This window comes from Boleophthalmus pectinirostris, unplaced genomic scaffold (assembly GCF_026225935.1).
Source record: "Boleophthalmus pectinirostris isolate CB_2022bp ecotype Guang Dong unplaced genomic scaffold, ASM2622593v1 HiC_scaffold_10, whole genome shotgun sequence".
NCBI classification, from domain to species: domain Eukaryota; kingdom Metazoa; phylum Chordata; class Actinopteri; order Gobiiformes; family Gobiidae; genus Boleophthalmus; species Boleophthalmus pectinirostris.
In genome coordinates this window covers 9468477-9484627 of record NW_026570971.1, presented here as the reverse complement: position 1 = coordinate 9484627, position 16151 = coordinate 9468477, and the positions used below count along the sequence as shown (strand labels likewise).

Sequence of the window (16151 nt, the reverse complement as noted above, 5' to 3'; positions counted from 1 at the left end):
GAGACAGTAGAGAACAGTGGAGAGACAGTGGAGACTGACAGACAGTGGAGAGACAGTTGGAGAGACAGTGGTCAAAGACAGTGGACAGTGGAGAGACAGTGGAGACACCACACGCCTGTGAATCCCACAGTTACTGGTTCAAAACTAGACTCTGGTACTTTGACATATTCCAGTGAGGATATTCCAGAGTATGGTTATAACTTTCTATTTGCAATCATCTGACACAATGGAACAAAAAAAACAAAAAAAAATAAAACCATAAATGACCCATTACTGAGCTCTGTTTGTCAAAATGGTCCATTTTTAATTCTCTCCAATAGTCATAATTTTAGTCTTAAACTCACAGATTACAGTGGATGTTGATGTATCTTACAGCTTCTTTAGAACATGCTGAGTTTGAGTTTTAATACCAAAGCACAGAGCTGTGGAGTCTTAAGACACACAGCAACAGTTCAGGGATTTAGTACAAAATGATCAGGCACAAATCACATTCCTTTTGACAGTGCCCTTCAGAATTTCTTGGCTTAAAATGAAAATAAAAGTAAAGGAGACACATCTTGTCTTGATGAAATGTCTAAAGATGTGTGCACAGATTTGGAAAAAAAAAAAATCCAAATGCAGCACCTGTGCATTTGGATTTGAAGTCTGGTGCCCTCTGCTGACAGCAGTGGAGAGTGGACAATCTTGGAAAGGCAATAAGCAGCACAGCGTCTTAGCGATGATTATTTCAATCAAATTTTAATTATTGTCAAAAGTTAACTTGTGGATTTATTTTATTTTTTTTAAGGTTTGTGATCTGTTTTTATCTCCATGGACGATTAGACAGGTTTGCTCCAGGATCTGAATACACATTTTGTGATGATTTTTGCAAGAATTGAGATCATGGCTAAAATTTGAATGAGGTTAAAAATCATAAAAGCAGATTTAGCATAACATGTCTCGATCATATATGATGCATTCTTGTGGCTTTAATTTCCCTTTAAACGTACTTCTGGTCACCATGGAATGTCTTAATTTAAAATAATGTCTACTTTTGGAAATACATTTGTGTGTGACAGACTTCCAACCAGAGGTGGGATCAAGTCTTTGTTTTACAAGTCTCAAGTAAGTCTCAAGTCTTTGACCTCAAGTCCGAGTCAAGTCCCAAGTCAAATAGAGGCAAGTCCAAGTCGAGCTTTGAGCTTCAAGTCATTTCATGTCTTTAAACCAAAGTACCAAATACAGCTTAGATTTTTGCAATTAATATGAATTTTAAACTAAATTGTACATATAAAGTCAAAGTATAATAATATATGAGTATTTATAGAGTATATTAGAGTTGTAGAAATTAATTTTGTTAATTTTTCCTTTTTAAATGTCTTGACAAGATCTTAGTGCGAATCATTATGGTCAGAACAGAAAGAATTCAGATTTAAAACCATTTCTCAAGTCCAAGTCAAATTCTAAGTCACTGACCTTCATGTCCAAGTTGAGTCGCAAGTCTTGGTCCATTTTATCAAGTCAAGTCTCAGGTCCTAAAAATACTGACTCGAGTCCAAGTCACGATTTGCAAGTCCCCACCTCTGCTTCTAACGCTTAAATACGTCCAGTTTCAGTGAAGCATTAGGTGTTGGAGCTCCCCCTGCTGTCAGCAATGGGAATGAACACTGTTAAAGTAAACAAATGTCAAAGTCCTTATCCCCCGTGAATCTAAGCTAATAGAATCATGCGTTTACTGTGAACGCAGTTGGACCACAGAATGAGTCCAGAGATGGTTTATAGGCTTAAAAACTGTGCAGAAGAAGTCTAAAATGTTATCTATGACGCAACAATTCAGGCGAAATGCAAACAGAGCATTTCTCAGTGCTCAGGGAATACGATTTTGGATTAGTGGATTCATGAAACAATCTTGGATGAAGTAAAATACAACTCCAGGTTTGTATTTGACTAAAAAGCTAAAAAAAAAAGTCAGTTTTGCATAACGTGTCCTTAAAGATACTTCAGTGTAATTACTACAAATACAATTATGAATACACTTTGGTTATGGCTCAGAATTTTCAGTCTTGCCACCGTCTTCTCTCGCTTCCGAAGATGGCCGCCCACTTGCGCGTTATCTCCAGGTAGATGGTGGGTTTGTTGGGCAGGTAGTCCAAGTACACCGTCTGGCTGGTTTTGGGGATGGCCGTTTCTATCTGCGTGCCCTCGTGCCACTCGTTAAAAGACGTTATCGACATGAAATCGGGCCTGGCTTCCAACGCCGCACTCAACGCCGTCTCGTAGTATTTCCCGTTGATGCGATTCCGAGTGTTTTGGAAATTCCACGGACGGATGCTGGTGTCGATGTAGCCCGGTCCCACGCTCGGAATGAAAATCAGGTTGTTGTCTTCGCAAAACGCGCGGATGGACTCCCAGTTTTTCAGCGTGGAGCCGTACGAAAACCCGTTAGTGGCGAAGTACGTGTAGAGTCCGTCGAAACCGGAAGTGAGGATGTCGCGTTTGTGTTTCTCCTCCACCAACAGCGCGATGAAAATGGCGTCGTACGGCGTGTCGCGGATGCTGTCGCTCGCCGTGTGCTTCAGGAGCTTGGCCCATTGTTCGGAGTTCATCAGGTAGGAGTCGTAGATGTAGAAAAGGGGGAGGAGTTTGCCGTTGGTGGTTCGGTATTTGAAGAAGGCGGGGTGTTCTCCGTATCTATGGAGAGATAAGAGTGAGATTTGACATAAGATTGTGAATCTGTATATCATTTGTTCATTTGTTTTTCAAAATAAAACCAAAAATAAGAAAAAAAAAAACAACTATTTTCTTCATTATTTGTCTCCAAAACCAAAATGAAAAAACAGATAATTAGTTTTTTCAGTTTTTGATTTCGTGTTTAAATAAATAATGGTAAAAATGGATAACGTCTGTTTCCCGTTTCCATGACTTAAACTGTGATGTCGGACTGAACTAGGACTGAACCAGAACTAAACCAGGACTGAACCAGGACTAAACCAGGACTAAACCAGGAGTGAACCAGGACTGAATCAGGACTAAACCTGGCCTAAACTGGTCTCAGTCAGGTCCCGGTCTCGGTCCTGGTCTCAGTCCTGGTCTCAGTCCTGGTCTCAGTCCTGGTCTCAGTCCTGGTCCCAGTCCCTCAGGCCTCAGTCCCGGCCTCAGTCCCGGCCTCAGTCCCGATCACCTGACAGTCTACGTGGGCACACCTCTGGGCCCGTCCCGACACTCAATCCTGGTTCTGTTTTGGTTTAGACCTGGTTTAGTCCTGGTTCAGTTCAGCATCGCAGGTTAAGTCACGGAAACGAGAAATGGCCGTTATCCATTTTTTCCAGTATTCATTTAAACACAAAATCGAAAACCGAAAAAAAAAAAAAAAAAAAAAAAACCGTTATCTGTTTTTTTTATTTTAGTTTTGGAGACAAATAATGATGAAAATATTAGTTTTTTCGTTTTCTTATTTTTGCTTTTAAGTGAATGAATGATACACGGTTTATTGTGGTCAAGTGTTGCTTAAAACGTACTTTTGGATGATGTACTTGACGTTGGCGAACATGGTGACCTCATCGCGTCCTTTGTACGGCTCAATGTGGAAAATGACCTGGAAGAAAGACATAAGAGAAGAGGGGGGATTTTACTTCTATGGGGTATTAACTACTAGCACAAAACATATTTAGGTCACCATGTTAACAATAAAAACAATAAAACATCATATGAATAAAAACAGAACCTAATAAAATCTCAACAACTCAAACTGTGTCAAAGACCAAAGTGAGCAAGTTCGTTTTAACTACCCCCTGTCTTTGCTCTCCATGCTATGTCACTCCCCCTCCAGAGCGCTATCACAACACAATCAGTGTACCGTCAGGAGGGGTCAAATAGAACCTTGAAGAGATCGCTAAATTACTGAAACATGTATGGGTGAAGTTATAGGGGAAGTTCTCCAGGAGGATCTTCCGGTTCCTTCTGACTCTGGCTCCAACAGACTTACATTGGGATCTTGTGGCTCCTCTCTCTGTACCTGCTGCAGTGAACCTTGTCATTTTGGTCTTAAATGTTCGTATTAACCAGCTCTACATGATCATTTCCCTATTTTGTCCCTAAATCAAGATCTGAACATAAATAACGGACCAATCAGACGCCTTCATTCCCCAAGGTCACTCCCACTAGAGTTAGCAACAGTTTTGATTGACAGCTAGTGCGTTTTGTTGCTAAGTTAAGCCCCCTTCACGCTTTTCGTTGAGAAGTGCGGGCACATTTAACAACCTCAATCATGACTGGCTCTTGTCGTTGCTATGATACTCGCAGTCTGATTTCCAAATATGGAGTCTGGCTCCAGATTCGCTCCTGTAACCGTGGCAACGTGAGCTTCATTTGAGTGGAGCTGAACGCTGTGGGTGACTTCACACTCGCTTAGTCCACTTCTTTATACAGTCTATGATATTAATATATACTTAAGTCCTACAGAGGAGCTATGTAACTTTTCTGGTTGGGGCTGTTTCCATGGAGATCGTATGGCTATGCCTGAATATCACTGCATGACATTAAATGTATTTATCTCCATAAGGAGAAGCAGGCGACGTCACCAGCCCAAGTTACAGATCAGATCTATAACTGAATAAATGCAAGACAAAAACGTAAAATGCAATTTGCCGCCAATTTCATTTCCTCATTAAGCTTATTTCCCTGTGAAGAAAAGGGTGATCCATGTGGATGGAAAAGATGCAAACTCAAAGTTTAAATGATTATTGATATACATTTATTTCAATTTCTAAATCCTTAGTTACATAATCTGTTACATTTTGTTATCAGTTTAGAGCTTTCAGAGACTTTCCAACTGAATCCAAACATAATCCACTGAATGTTGCATCTGAATGTGCAGTCTTTTTAAAGAGGTCATATATTAACATAATAATATTAATACTATATTAGTATACTATATTAATATATAATGGCCTCTTGTGAGCTTTTAGCCATGTTATAATGTTGTGATTTCATCAAAAACATACCTGGAGTTTTGTTTCATTCACACGTTTCAGTAGCCTAATCCTTTTATTATTAGTCTGTCTACTTTGTCTATACCTCCAGAAATGCTCTGTTCCACCTTGTGATGAAGTCATGAAGGTTTAATTTTGATGTTCACAGCTCCTTTTACCTTTTTTTTTGAGTAGACAATGGAAATTCCAGGGCCGAAGTTAAATTATTCTAGTGAAGGTGCATGGAGTTTAAAAACACAGTGGAGCACTTCTTGTATTACCACATGACACAAGGTGGTACTGAGAGATTTCTGTTGTAGAGACGAATCTAAAGTAGAGACGAACCTAGAACAATGTAAATCTATAGGGTTTGTGTGTTAAACAAAACACTACTCTGGGTCTGTTTGTGATGAGGAAACAACATTATAACACAGACCCTGGTCAGGTTGGGCTGGGCTTATAGATGCTGTGATGCGTGCAGGGGTGGGTCAGAACAGAAACACTGAGGTTTTGCGGGTTAGAAAGCACCTGACTGCATTATATCGAATGTATTTGTACAATGTGTCCATGTGATTTACTCTACATTTAAAGAAGGGCTATTACACTGCTATGAGGTATTAACTGCTAACACATAACATATTAACATCAACAAGGTACCTTTTATTGTTTTTATTGCTCTGAGTCCCCCTGCTTTTGCTCTCTCACTAACTCACACCCCTTTCAGAGCGCTATCATCAACGTACATCTCGCTAAGAAACTACTGCACCTCGCATCAGGTTTGTCAAGTTGTTGTGTAGTTTTGTATCATGTTTTTGTGTGGAAGCGTGGGTGAAGTATTCTTGTGGACGGATTGGACAAAATCTTACAGCTAAACTTGAGGAGGGTTCGAATACGGCCCGGGAGAGATCGTGAAAATACTCAAACATGTATGGATGACATCTAAAACCAGTTCAGGCATGTTTTTGATGAGGAAACAACAGTAGAAATCTCCAAAACAATCAAACTTGCATAATACCACCTCTTTAAAACAAAAAAGTCTTTGAAACAGCTTATGGTTAGGCCAGTTAGGAGCAGTAATAAAGTTTTTGGCTAAGCTTCCCCATGAACAACTCTACTTGTATTTTCCCTGTCAACAACATTCACTGTTCAGTTCACCTGTCGTCTGTTCATTGTTATTCCCAGGTTGTTCCCTGTCCCACTCCCTTCTCTGGACTGCAACTGTTTCAGATGACCTACCTCGGACTGCCCAGTGATCATGGGACCATAGAAGTCTGTCTATGCCCTGGATCCTCCCCTTCCCTCCCTCGTTAGTTAAATCAATGATCTTGTTAAACTCTGTGAGGTGACAGCTGCTGGGATTTTAGGCTTTACCAAAATAAACTGCACTGAATATGTTTTATACGTGTTAATGACTGTTGGCATGTTCATTTAAGGGTTAGCTACTCTCTCCTGAGACAAATAACTCAGAGTTTTTGGTTTCACTAAAAAGGTTTGGATAAGAGTTAGAAAATCAGACTTTATCCTGTCTTAGTATAAAGATTCAAATAATATTACTCAAAAGACCTACATCATTTTGCTGCAGCATTAAAAGTATAAAGTTTAAAAGTTAATATTTTAAGATTTAATTCCAGAGTTTAAAATAAAATTAACAGATAAAATGTTCTACTGTCTACTAAATGTAAGTAAATAAATAATATAAATGAGCCACGCGGTCCAGAGCCAGAGGAGAGGGCAGAACCTCTTTAGATCAGTCATTATTCTCCTGTAGAGCCATAAGCCTCTGGAACCACCTCCCATATGAAATTATATCATGTACAAATAATTAAATGTTTGCACGCCTCAACAAACAACGCCTTTTAATCAAACAAACCTGTCCACATTAATCTTCCCGGTATCAATGTAACAATACGAACTGCACATATGTAAAGAGTGGATGGATGTGGTGACTGAGATTGAATGGGACTAATTGTACTAGTTTTATTGATTGACTGGATGAATAATTGCATTAATATAAATTGTATTTTTTTTATTGACATTTATGACATCAATCTGTCCAGGGACTGAAGGTGGAAATTAGTAATTCTGCTATAACCTGCACAAACATATGACATTTTGTGTAGCTCAATGTTTGTATGTGCATTGTCCAAATAAACTAAAGTCTCCTAGAAATTTTTTAAGTGTACTGTATTTTTTGGACTATAAGTCGCACTTTTTTCATTGTTTGGGTGTTTTCTGAGACTTATACTCCGGTGCGACTTATATATTCAAATTTTCACACTGACAGCCACAAGAGGCTCTAGGCTCGTGGCTGTTCCTATTACTCCTGTACCACTGTCACTTGGCTTGACTGCGCATGTCTCCTGCAGAAAGAGCCTCTGTCCTGCTGCAAGTAGTGAAATATTCAGCTGTAAATTGTAATCGAGCAGCAGAAAGAAAGTTTGGAGTGAGTGAGAAACTTGTGAGGGACTGACGAAAGGCGGGGATGGAGAACACAGCTTCACGGTAACCGGGAGGATGAATGCAACTGTCCTGATGTCATTGGATGAATTGACAAAGCCTGGACTTCACTGACAACCAAAACCATCCTGTCGGGATTCAGAAAGGCCAGAATAATTCTAACTGGAATAGATGCCGAGTCTGACGACAGCTACACAGAAGAGGAAGGGGTACTACGTTTACCTCCGGAGGTCATGGAGTTGCTCAGAAGTGACACCGAGGATGAAGAATTCAATGGATTTAGTGATTTGGAGTGAGATGGAGAGTTTGTTAAACTTGTTCTGTTCTGTTGTTTATGTTATAGTTTATCTGAAGAACTGTTCATATGTGACGTTAACAGTCTGTTGTTCTCTGTTCTATTGTTATTACTAGAACTTGCCTTTCAAGATGAAATGTCGGTTCCTGGTCTCTGATTTTATAAAATAAACTTCTCCCCAAAAAGTGCGACTTATATATGTTTTTTCTTCTTCATTGTGGATTTTTTGGCTGGTGCGACTTATAGTCCGAAAAATATGGTACAGATACTATAATTAAATGTAATAAAACTGAATGATTGGCACTTCCCAGCAGATTTTAGTGTGTGAGGGCATCAAAGATCAGGATTTTGTCATTTGAATCAAATAAGTGTAAAGTATCATTAAACTCTTGTCGGGCCTAATGAAGTGCACCAGGTCCATCTGTGAGTGACCGATCAGAGGTCTCCTTCAGGAGCAGATTCAGGTTAACCTCGGGGTTAGAGGAATAAAACCATCTCTGGACCAGGTTAGGTTCACAGTGAGTTACCATGGTGACTGAGTCTGGGTTTGGGCCAACACCCTGTGAAACTGAAAACTGACCTATTTTCAGGGTTAACAAAGTCTGAGTTTGGCCTAAAGCTGCTTCTTGAAACAGAACATGTGTGTTTTGTTTAATTTGTGCTTCTGCTCCTTGGCCAATACACTCCTGTAAAATGTTTGTAACCTCAGTGTTTTTATAAACCCTGGTTAAATAAAGGAATAAATAAAATCAGTGTTGTTGAGTCAAACTGTCGGATACCTTGATGTGGTAGCGATGAGCGATGTCCAGCAGCAGAGGCATCAGGTTGTCTATGGGCTCTCCATTGTCGTCTTTGTGGTTTGGTGGATACCACGACACCGCCATGACCCCTGACAACACAGTAACCATGGCAACAAGTCAGAAAAAATATAATTCATGACTATTTTTACTTGTACATATATATTTATATAATTATGCCTTATTTGATGTTGGTTTCTTGCTATTTTTGCTACTCGGTCTGAGGGATTACACAAATATAAGACCACATGGGAACAGAAAAGAAAGTACTATGATTTAATGCTGAAAATCACATTCCATTGTTTAAATAAAGAGCGTTTTCCATTAACATTGTGGTATCAGAATGGAAATCGGATGGAAAGTCCCCCTTGCTGGAAGGTCCCCAAGACAGAAAATCCTCCCGAATTGTATGGAAATCTATATATATTTAATCTTCATCACCTTGGCATGGCAACACTCAATAAACTCTGGTGAGCAGGAGTGAGTGCCACAAATATTTCAGGATTTTGTCTTACATATTTCAATGAAATACATACTGTAGTTTGTAGTACATACTTCCTAAAAGTGATTTTGAATTTTTGAACAAATTCTGTAGCTTTCTAAGGGGCCGTTCACACCAAAGCGTCAAAAAACGCCTTGACGTCTCTATTTGGAGCCTTTGCGTTTGAGTTTAGACGCCCCGACGCGCGTCTTTGACGCCGTGGACGAACGGGACAGAAATACTTGACGCGCGTCCGTTGCCCTGGAAACAAGAGCCCGGTCCCGCTCTTTTCCAGAAACAATGTCAGACCGGACTGAGAGAGTGTTTTTATAACATAAAACATCAGCGGAGGAGATCGGGTCGACGACTGGGGCGTATATATATTTCTACTCCGCTAATGACACTGGATCAGTCCCGGTCTAGTCCTGGTCTAATACCGGTCTGGTCCTGGTCTAATCACGGTCTAGTCCCGGTCTAGTTCTGGTCTAATCACGGTCTAGTCCCGGTCTGGTCCCGGTCTAGTCCCGGTCTAGTCCTGGTCTAATCACGGTATAGTCCCCGGGTCTAGTCCTGGTTTGGTCCTGGTCCGGTCCTGGTGTATTCCTCGCGATCGGCTCGGTGATTGTGGCGTATATATTTATTCTCCGTTCATGTTTGTGGTTCTCGTTCTGGTTCTCGGGTCTTTCTTCCTGATAATAACGTCGCTGCGTCTCTGGATACTCGTCCCTGATTGGTTGACGCGGCGCGTCTGACGCGAAAAGTTCAGCATTTTCAACTTCTTGACGCTGACGCCGTCTTGGCCGCTGACGCCAAAACGCTCAAGACGCGCCGCGTTGACGCCAGATTCGCGCCGCGCTGACGCCGAAAACGCGCCGCAAAAACGCAGGACGCTCTAGTCGCGCGTCCACATAGACTTTACATAGAAAGTGGACGCTTTGACGCTTTGGTCTGAACGGGCCTTAAGTTTCTTGTTTTGCGTTGCTTCCAAATTATGTTCATGGCAGCAGGTAAGGAAATAATTCTTAATATTTCTTCCAAATCCACCGTTATAGATGCTATAGGACATGGGGAACAAGAAAAAAATATTTAAAATTCAATTTCATAGTAAACGTCTGCGAGCAGATGAGGATTATATTGATATTACATACTGAAAAAATGTGTGCTGCTTCAGGAAAATCGGTAAAATGACATAAACAAGGCCCAATATTTGGTCTAGCTACATTCACATTTCATTTTATTATGATATAAAATGCAGATTTTCTAACTCAATACAAGCCCAAGAACAGGGGGTGCCCAGAGGGGGGAGGGGAACATTCTCGCCAAGAGCTGGGACTTTCAAGCCAGGGGGACGCTCGAGCCGGTATTAATCAGAATCAATATTGAGTATTGTGTCTATTCCTTAGTACTGAGTGTAGGTTTTGGTTACCTATTGCAGCCATACGCAACTGCTGCATGTGATTCTCCACCACCGCGGGGTCTTTGGAGCTGTAGGGGCCCAGGGCGGGGTAATAGTTGGACCCAATATCATCAGGAGGTACGTGTCTGCCTTGTGGATAACCTTGAGCCACTTTAGCGTCCCAGTGCGGCAACTGCGGATGGTCCCAGTGAATGTATTTCCCGTCAAACTTCGGATTCCCGTACCAAGGATAGTAGAACGCGTGCACATAATAGTTCGGAGGGGGGAATTTTTTCAGAGTTTCTTCCAGCTGGAGGTCTCTCTCTGGTCGGGCGGGCATTTTGATGGTTTTGCTGTCGGCCATTTTGTCTTTCTGGTTGGTTTCAGGGGGTTGGACCAAGCTGACCGGGCTGGAGTCTTCAGGCGGCAGGTTCCTCAGCACCAGGGACACGACGACGACAAGGAAAAGGAAAACCAAGACGGGAATGCAGGTTTTGCGTCTGAATCTCACCATTGTTCACCGGGAGAATGGACGGTTCATGGTCGGAATTGAAGATGGAATGTCCCAGTTTTGGATTCCGTTCATTTTAGAGCGGTGAAGAGTGACCTAAGGGAGTACATGAACATTAGACTTAACAATATGAACTCAAACAGCGAGACCAGACACAATAATTGCAAAAATATTGAAATATTGTATCGTTTAATGTGATGATACAGTATCGATATCGTAGTCTGCTGTATAAATATATCGCCAAGAGCATTTTTTAAATAAATTTTATTCAATTATTTTGTTACAGAGCTACAGTTTTGTTGCTTGTTTAGTAGAAGGAAACTCATTTATGCGACACATTTGACATTTTCACTGTTTTGATGATTAACCCTCCTACACCCCTAGGTATATTTTTGTACTTATCAATTTTTCTTTTTTGCATAACTTTGGCTGTATAGCACCAAATAGCAACAAAACTGGCCAGGTTGTGTATTTTGTGGTGTATTTTAAATTTCTGAGTTTTTTTTCCCCCCAAGATCACATTAATTTTACAGTCTATAATCAAAATAGTTACACCCCGGTCCTTCATGTACATAATTTGAGACATACAAAACTGGCATTTAAGGGGTAAAAATGTCAAAATATGATATAATATTTGATACGTATGATTAGGGCAGAAGTAACTGAAGACAATGGTATAAAAAAGTTGAACACAAATCTGTACTGCATGAAAATATTGTGGTATTCTTTTTCGATGTACATTTTTGTCCCGAAGGACCACAGGTGTAACTATTCGAGTTTGTGCAAAAACTAAAAAAAAAAAATTAAAAATCTGTGTTGGCAATATAATATAATCCCAACACAAACAAAAGAAATTTACTTGAAAGATATAGATAGATATAGAAATAAATTATTTTATTTATTTTTTATTTATTTAAATTTTTTTTATGCACATAATTTGAGACTTTCGCAGACAAAACTGGCATTTAAGGGGTTAAACTTTCAAAATTCTATATATTCAGTAATATATAGTTTAATTGACAATATTTTCCATAGCAACAGATCTCAAAACCTTTTAATTTATGTAACAGGTTTTCATGTTTTTTTCTGATTCTGACTTAGTTTGGTGGGATAATACCTGTGATGAATATTTATCATAGTTTTAAATCTGTTCAGAGGCAGTTTGTGGGAAAAAAAAAAAAAGTTGAGAAGAAAGGAAGTAGCTGTGTGAGATCTAAAACAGAATTCCTCTACCTACGTCATCAACTATCGACAATTTATGCTCAATGAAGGTACTTTTCTGACAATTTAAACATTGATTTAACAAAATAAAGGTGTTATCATTTATTTTTATTAGTCTAAGTATAACTATTATGTAGTTAAAACACGTTTCAACCAGGAAGTAAAATTATTACCACCACAATAAATAAATACACAAAAATAATAATAAGCAAGAAATATACATATGTTTTTGTGAAATTATCACTTTAAACATAAAATTTAGCTGTTAGTGGTCACAATATTAATTCATAAAAAATATATTATGTAAACCTCTGCAGACAAGACATAAGACATGTATTTTGAGTTATTATTGCAGCATTTGAACAGGTATGCAATGATTTATTCTATTTTATTTGCAAACCACGAATTCACAGTTAATTTAAGTTGTTTAAAGGTTAAAGAAATCAAACTAGAACAGTTTAAATTGTGCATTATTGCAAAAATAGAGGACAAGAAATAGCAAAAAACATGCATTCTCAAATCCATGCATTCTCAAATCGACATTTTATCAAGATATTTCCAATTTAGACACGTGCACAACAGTTGCAAAGGTTAAATAGTTAAACTGTACCTGCATGGATGAACTTTAGCCCAATAAACACAAGCAAATAGAGACCAATGTGACTCATCATTTGCATTCTGCGACGAGATTTTGATATTTAAGCCGATTCCACAACGAAACCAGTAAATTTAAATGCGTTACAGGTCTGAGAGTAGATACTAATCCTCTGAAATGAATCTTAGTGCGTTAAATTTGCCCCTAAGGATGCAGAGGACGAGTTTATCCTACATTTCTGGTTCGGTAGACGAGCCTGGACTGCAGTATGGATACGTAAATAATGTGGATAAGGACGAAGACGTGAGTTTAAGGTATCCGGTGAGCTCCAGATGAAATAGGAAGTGGATGCGCGCTGCTGGGCGGGGCTTAAGCGGAAACGGAAGGGATTCGGTTTAAAGTGACACTGCCGCTTTTGTTGAGGAGGAGACATGACTTAAAACCGATAAAAAAAAATTGCTGATATAAACTAAATATAACAAATAAAAATTGTTTATTTGTATTTAAATAGTAAAGGGGCAAACAGTTTGTAATTTTTCAGTTTAAAGGTATAAATGGAGGTGCTAAAGGGCGAATGGCGGGTGTATGTATGTGTATGTAGGAACCATATTTTAAGCTTGAACAATATTTTAAACAATAAAACAGGCCAAAAACAAAACAAACAAACAAAAAACAACTATTAACTATTAAAACATACAATATCTATAGGAAATACTTATAACAGTATCACTCTCCTCTAGATTTTAAGTTACAGTTCTTTTATTTGGTTAAGTATACTTGGTTTTGTGGTCTTGTTTGTTTGTTTTTTTGTGTTTTTTTTTTTGTTTTGCTCTCTTGTGTAATTAATTGTACATCACCCCTCTACCGTATGTGTTATCTGTGTGATTTTGTGTCCCTTTAATGTCCCTGTATTTGAACATATTGAATAAAAGGTTATGTGTGAACGGAGGCGACTCTGCAATGGGAGTCTGGGATTGGTGTGAAAGGGGGACATTTTTTTTCCAATTTGTTTGAGTAAAATATTTGCCTTACCCATACACTGGACTAAGTGAGTGTGACGTCACCCACAACATTGGACTCTAGTCAAATGAAGCTCACGAGGCGTGAATTTGGAGCCAAGTTTCATATTAGGAATAAGAATATTTATGGACAAAATAGAAAAATAAAAACACCAGGACCATGTGGAATGGGTTAATATGAACATTTTAAGACCAATTTTTCATTGTAAAGTCAACTGGAGCCGGAGTTGGTGGAGCCAGAATTATGACCATGCTCACTTCCTATTTGGAATTTTCTAGATCACTATTTCCCAAATTTTTTTCTGGGGACCCATATTTTAAAATTCATGTGTTTCACAATCTGTGGTTTCAGACTAATAATTCCCTCTATTTGAAGATTTTTTTTTTCATTATTTATTTTTATTTAAATTGCTTAGTTGCATTGACAGTTGAGGAATAAAAGATAACACATTTGCTATTTCAAACCTAAACATTCTGCAGCTGCTTTGACTGAATCCCACCACACACACAGAGACACAGTTTTGGCGCTCCTTATAAAAAACTGCTCAGATATTCATTTTTCCAAGGAACTTTTTACATTTTTTAGATGATGGAGCAAATGATGCAGAGACCGAGGAATGACCGGAGGAGGGAGAGGACGAGGGAGAGGAGGAGGAACGAGTCTCGTGAAGTACGGCACCTTTTATGTTGTTTGTTTGTTTCATTGTTGCATAGTGACAGACAGTCAGATATTTTGTGTTTGTTTTGTAAAATATGTAAAAAAGAAAAGTTTTGCTGTTGTTCCATATAAATCCTTAATATATATTCAGTAAAATGGTTTGCACAGGGTTCCCATTAGCCTGATTCAGCATTAGAATTAGTTCGCTCGATGGTAGGTGGGCACTTTTTTATTTAACCAATCACTGCTATTTGGTTGTGACGTATGTAATGCACCGCTAACGGGGCTAACTGGTATATTAAGCTTTTCCCAAATCCTGTAGGAAGAAGGACAATAACGTCTTTCCCCTTGATAAAATTCATCAAACATTCTCTTTGTTCAGGCTTTAAATCCGCGATCTCGGGAATCATTGTCAACACAAAATATATGGCTCTTTGCTGATTGGCTGGTGCCTGAACTGGCACTTCCAGAGATCTTGCAAACCGTCTAGTGTATTCCGATTCCTGACTTAGTCGCTGGAGAGAAATGGAATTGAGTGGAGGCACTAGGTGGTGCCAGTCTGGCTAGGTTCTGAGTCTTTTTCACTGACAAAATTTTAAGACTTTTCCATGACTTTTTCATGATCTAAAGTGAATTTTCCATGACTTTACGGCACCTATATGTGTAGAATTGATCTTACTGTCAGTGCATTTATTGTCGTCTCTTTTAAACAAAAGGCGCAGACGTTCGGAAATAAACATAATGGCCTAATGAGAACGTAACAGAATGCTGTATCTGTGTGAAAGAGATACTAAAATTCCTTGACTTTTCCAAAACTTTCACTGAATTTACAAAATTCCATGATATTTCCAGGCCTGGAGAATGACATTTTCAATTTCCATGACCGTGGGAACCCTGTTTGCAGATTAATGGACTAACTTAAATGACTTAAAGCTACAGTCCTTCTATTTTTGTCTCATTAAACTGTAAATCAGCAGAGTTTGCAATAGACACTTACACAGGCTGCAATAAGCATTAATAACTAAATATTACATAAATATTAACTAATATCTTCATAATTACTAACTAACCGACTTAATTAGCAACAAATATGTGGACCCTACTGAGCAACGTGACTCTTTGTGCTCCAGAGTGATTTACGTCCAGAAGGCCTAAAGGAGAAGGTGATCTACTACACCGCTGTGTTCCTGCGGGTGGCGCTGTGGCTGGCGATCGCGTGGGCCCTGTCGCACCTGCACATGGGGGTCCCCTGCTTCGTGCTGACCGTGCTGGTGTGGGTTTACTCCGAACCCCTCAAGGCTCTCTTCTCCAGGGTCAAGCGACGCCAAAAACCCGACCAAAATCAGGACAAAACACAATAAATCTTCTGCATAAAGAAGGAGAGTTTTGTAATGAATTATTAGAATTATTAAGAATTTATTATTAACCTTTATACTTTTTTACTCTTTGTTATTATATTATATTGTGATGAGTGAGCTACTGTGTCCAAGTAATTTCCCTTGTGGATCAATAAAGTTTGTCTAAGTCTTAACTAAGTCTGAGAACAGATTTGATGAGTTTAAAGGAACTGTGTGTAAAATTTAGATGTTAAATTTCATAAACTTGACCTATCCATGTCCCCAGATAAAAGGTATGTTCAAATCAAGTAACATTATAACTTTTACTGAAAAACAATTTTAATGCCGATTAATTTTTAGTTACAAAAACACTGGAAACCAAACCACAGAGTTCCTTTAAAGTGACAAAAATGAAAGTACAGTAATACCAGTTTT

General features: G+C 39.0%; 1 protein-coding gene across 1 annotated transcript; it reads right to left on the bottom strand.

Annotated features, from left to right (window-relative positions):
- Window positions 1-289: 289 nt before the first annotated feature.
- On the bottom strand, window positions 290-13118 carry manea (mannosidase, endo-alpha). The gene is made up of 5 exons (XM_020917550.2): window positions 12718-13118; window positions 10406-10982; window positions 8481-8590; window positions 3498-3574; window positions 290-2670 (listed from the first exon to the last, which is right to left on the bottom strand). Exons 2-5 carry the CDS (start codon window positions 10887-10889, stop codon window positions 2037-2039), a joined length of 1305 nt encoding a protein of 434 aa, XP_020773209.1. The 5' UTR covers window positions 10890-10982; window positions 12718-13118; the 3' UTR covers window positions 290-2036.
- Between the last annotated feature and the right edge of the window lie 3033 nt (window positions 13119-16151).

Excerpts from the sequence above, each read along its gene's own strand:
- manea (XM_020917550.2), bottom strand. The coding sequence starts at position 10,889 with ATGGTGAGATTCAGACGCAAAACCTGCATTCCCGTCTTGGTTTTCCTT. Across the intron at positions 8,591-10,405 it reads GTTGCGTATGGCTGCAATAG|GGGTCATGGCGGTGTCGTGG; the intron begins GTAACCAAAACC and ends CTGTGTTGTCAG. Across the intron at positions 2,671-3,497 it reads GTCAAGTACATCATCCAAAA|ATACGGAGAACACCCCGCCT; the intron begins GTACGTTTTAAG and ends ATCTCTCCATAG.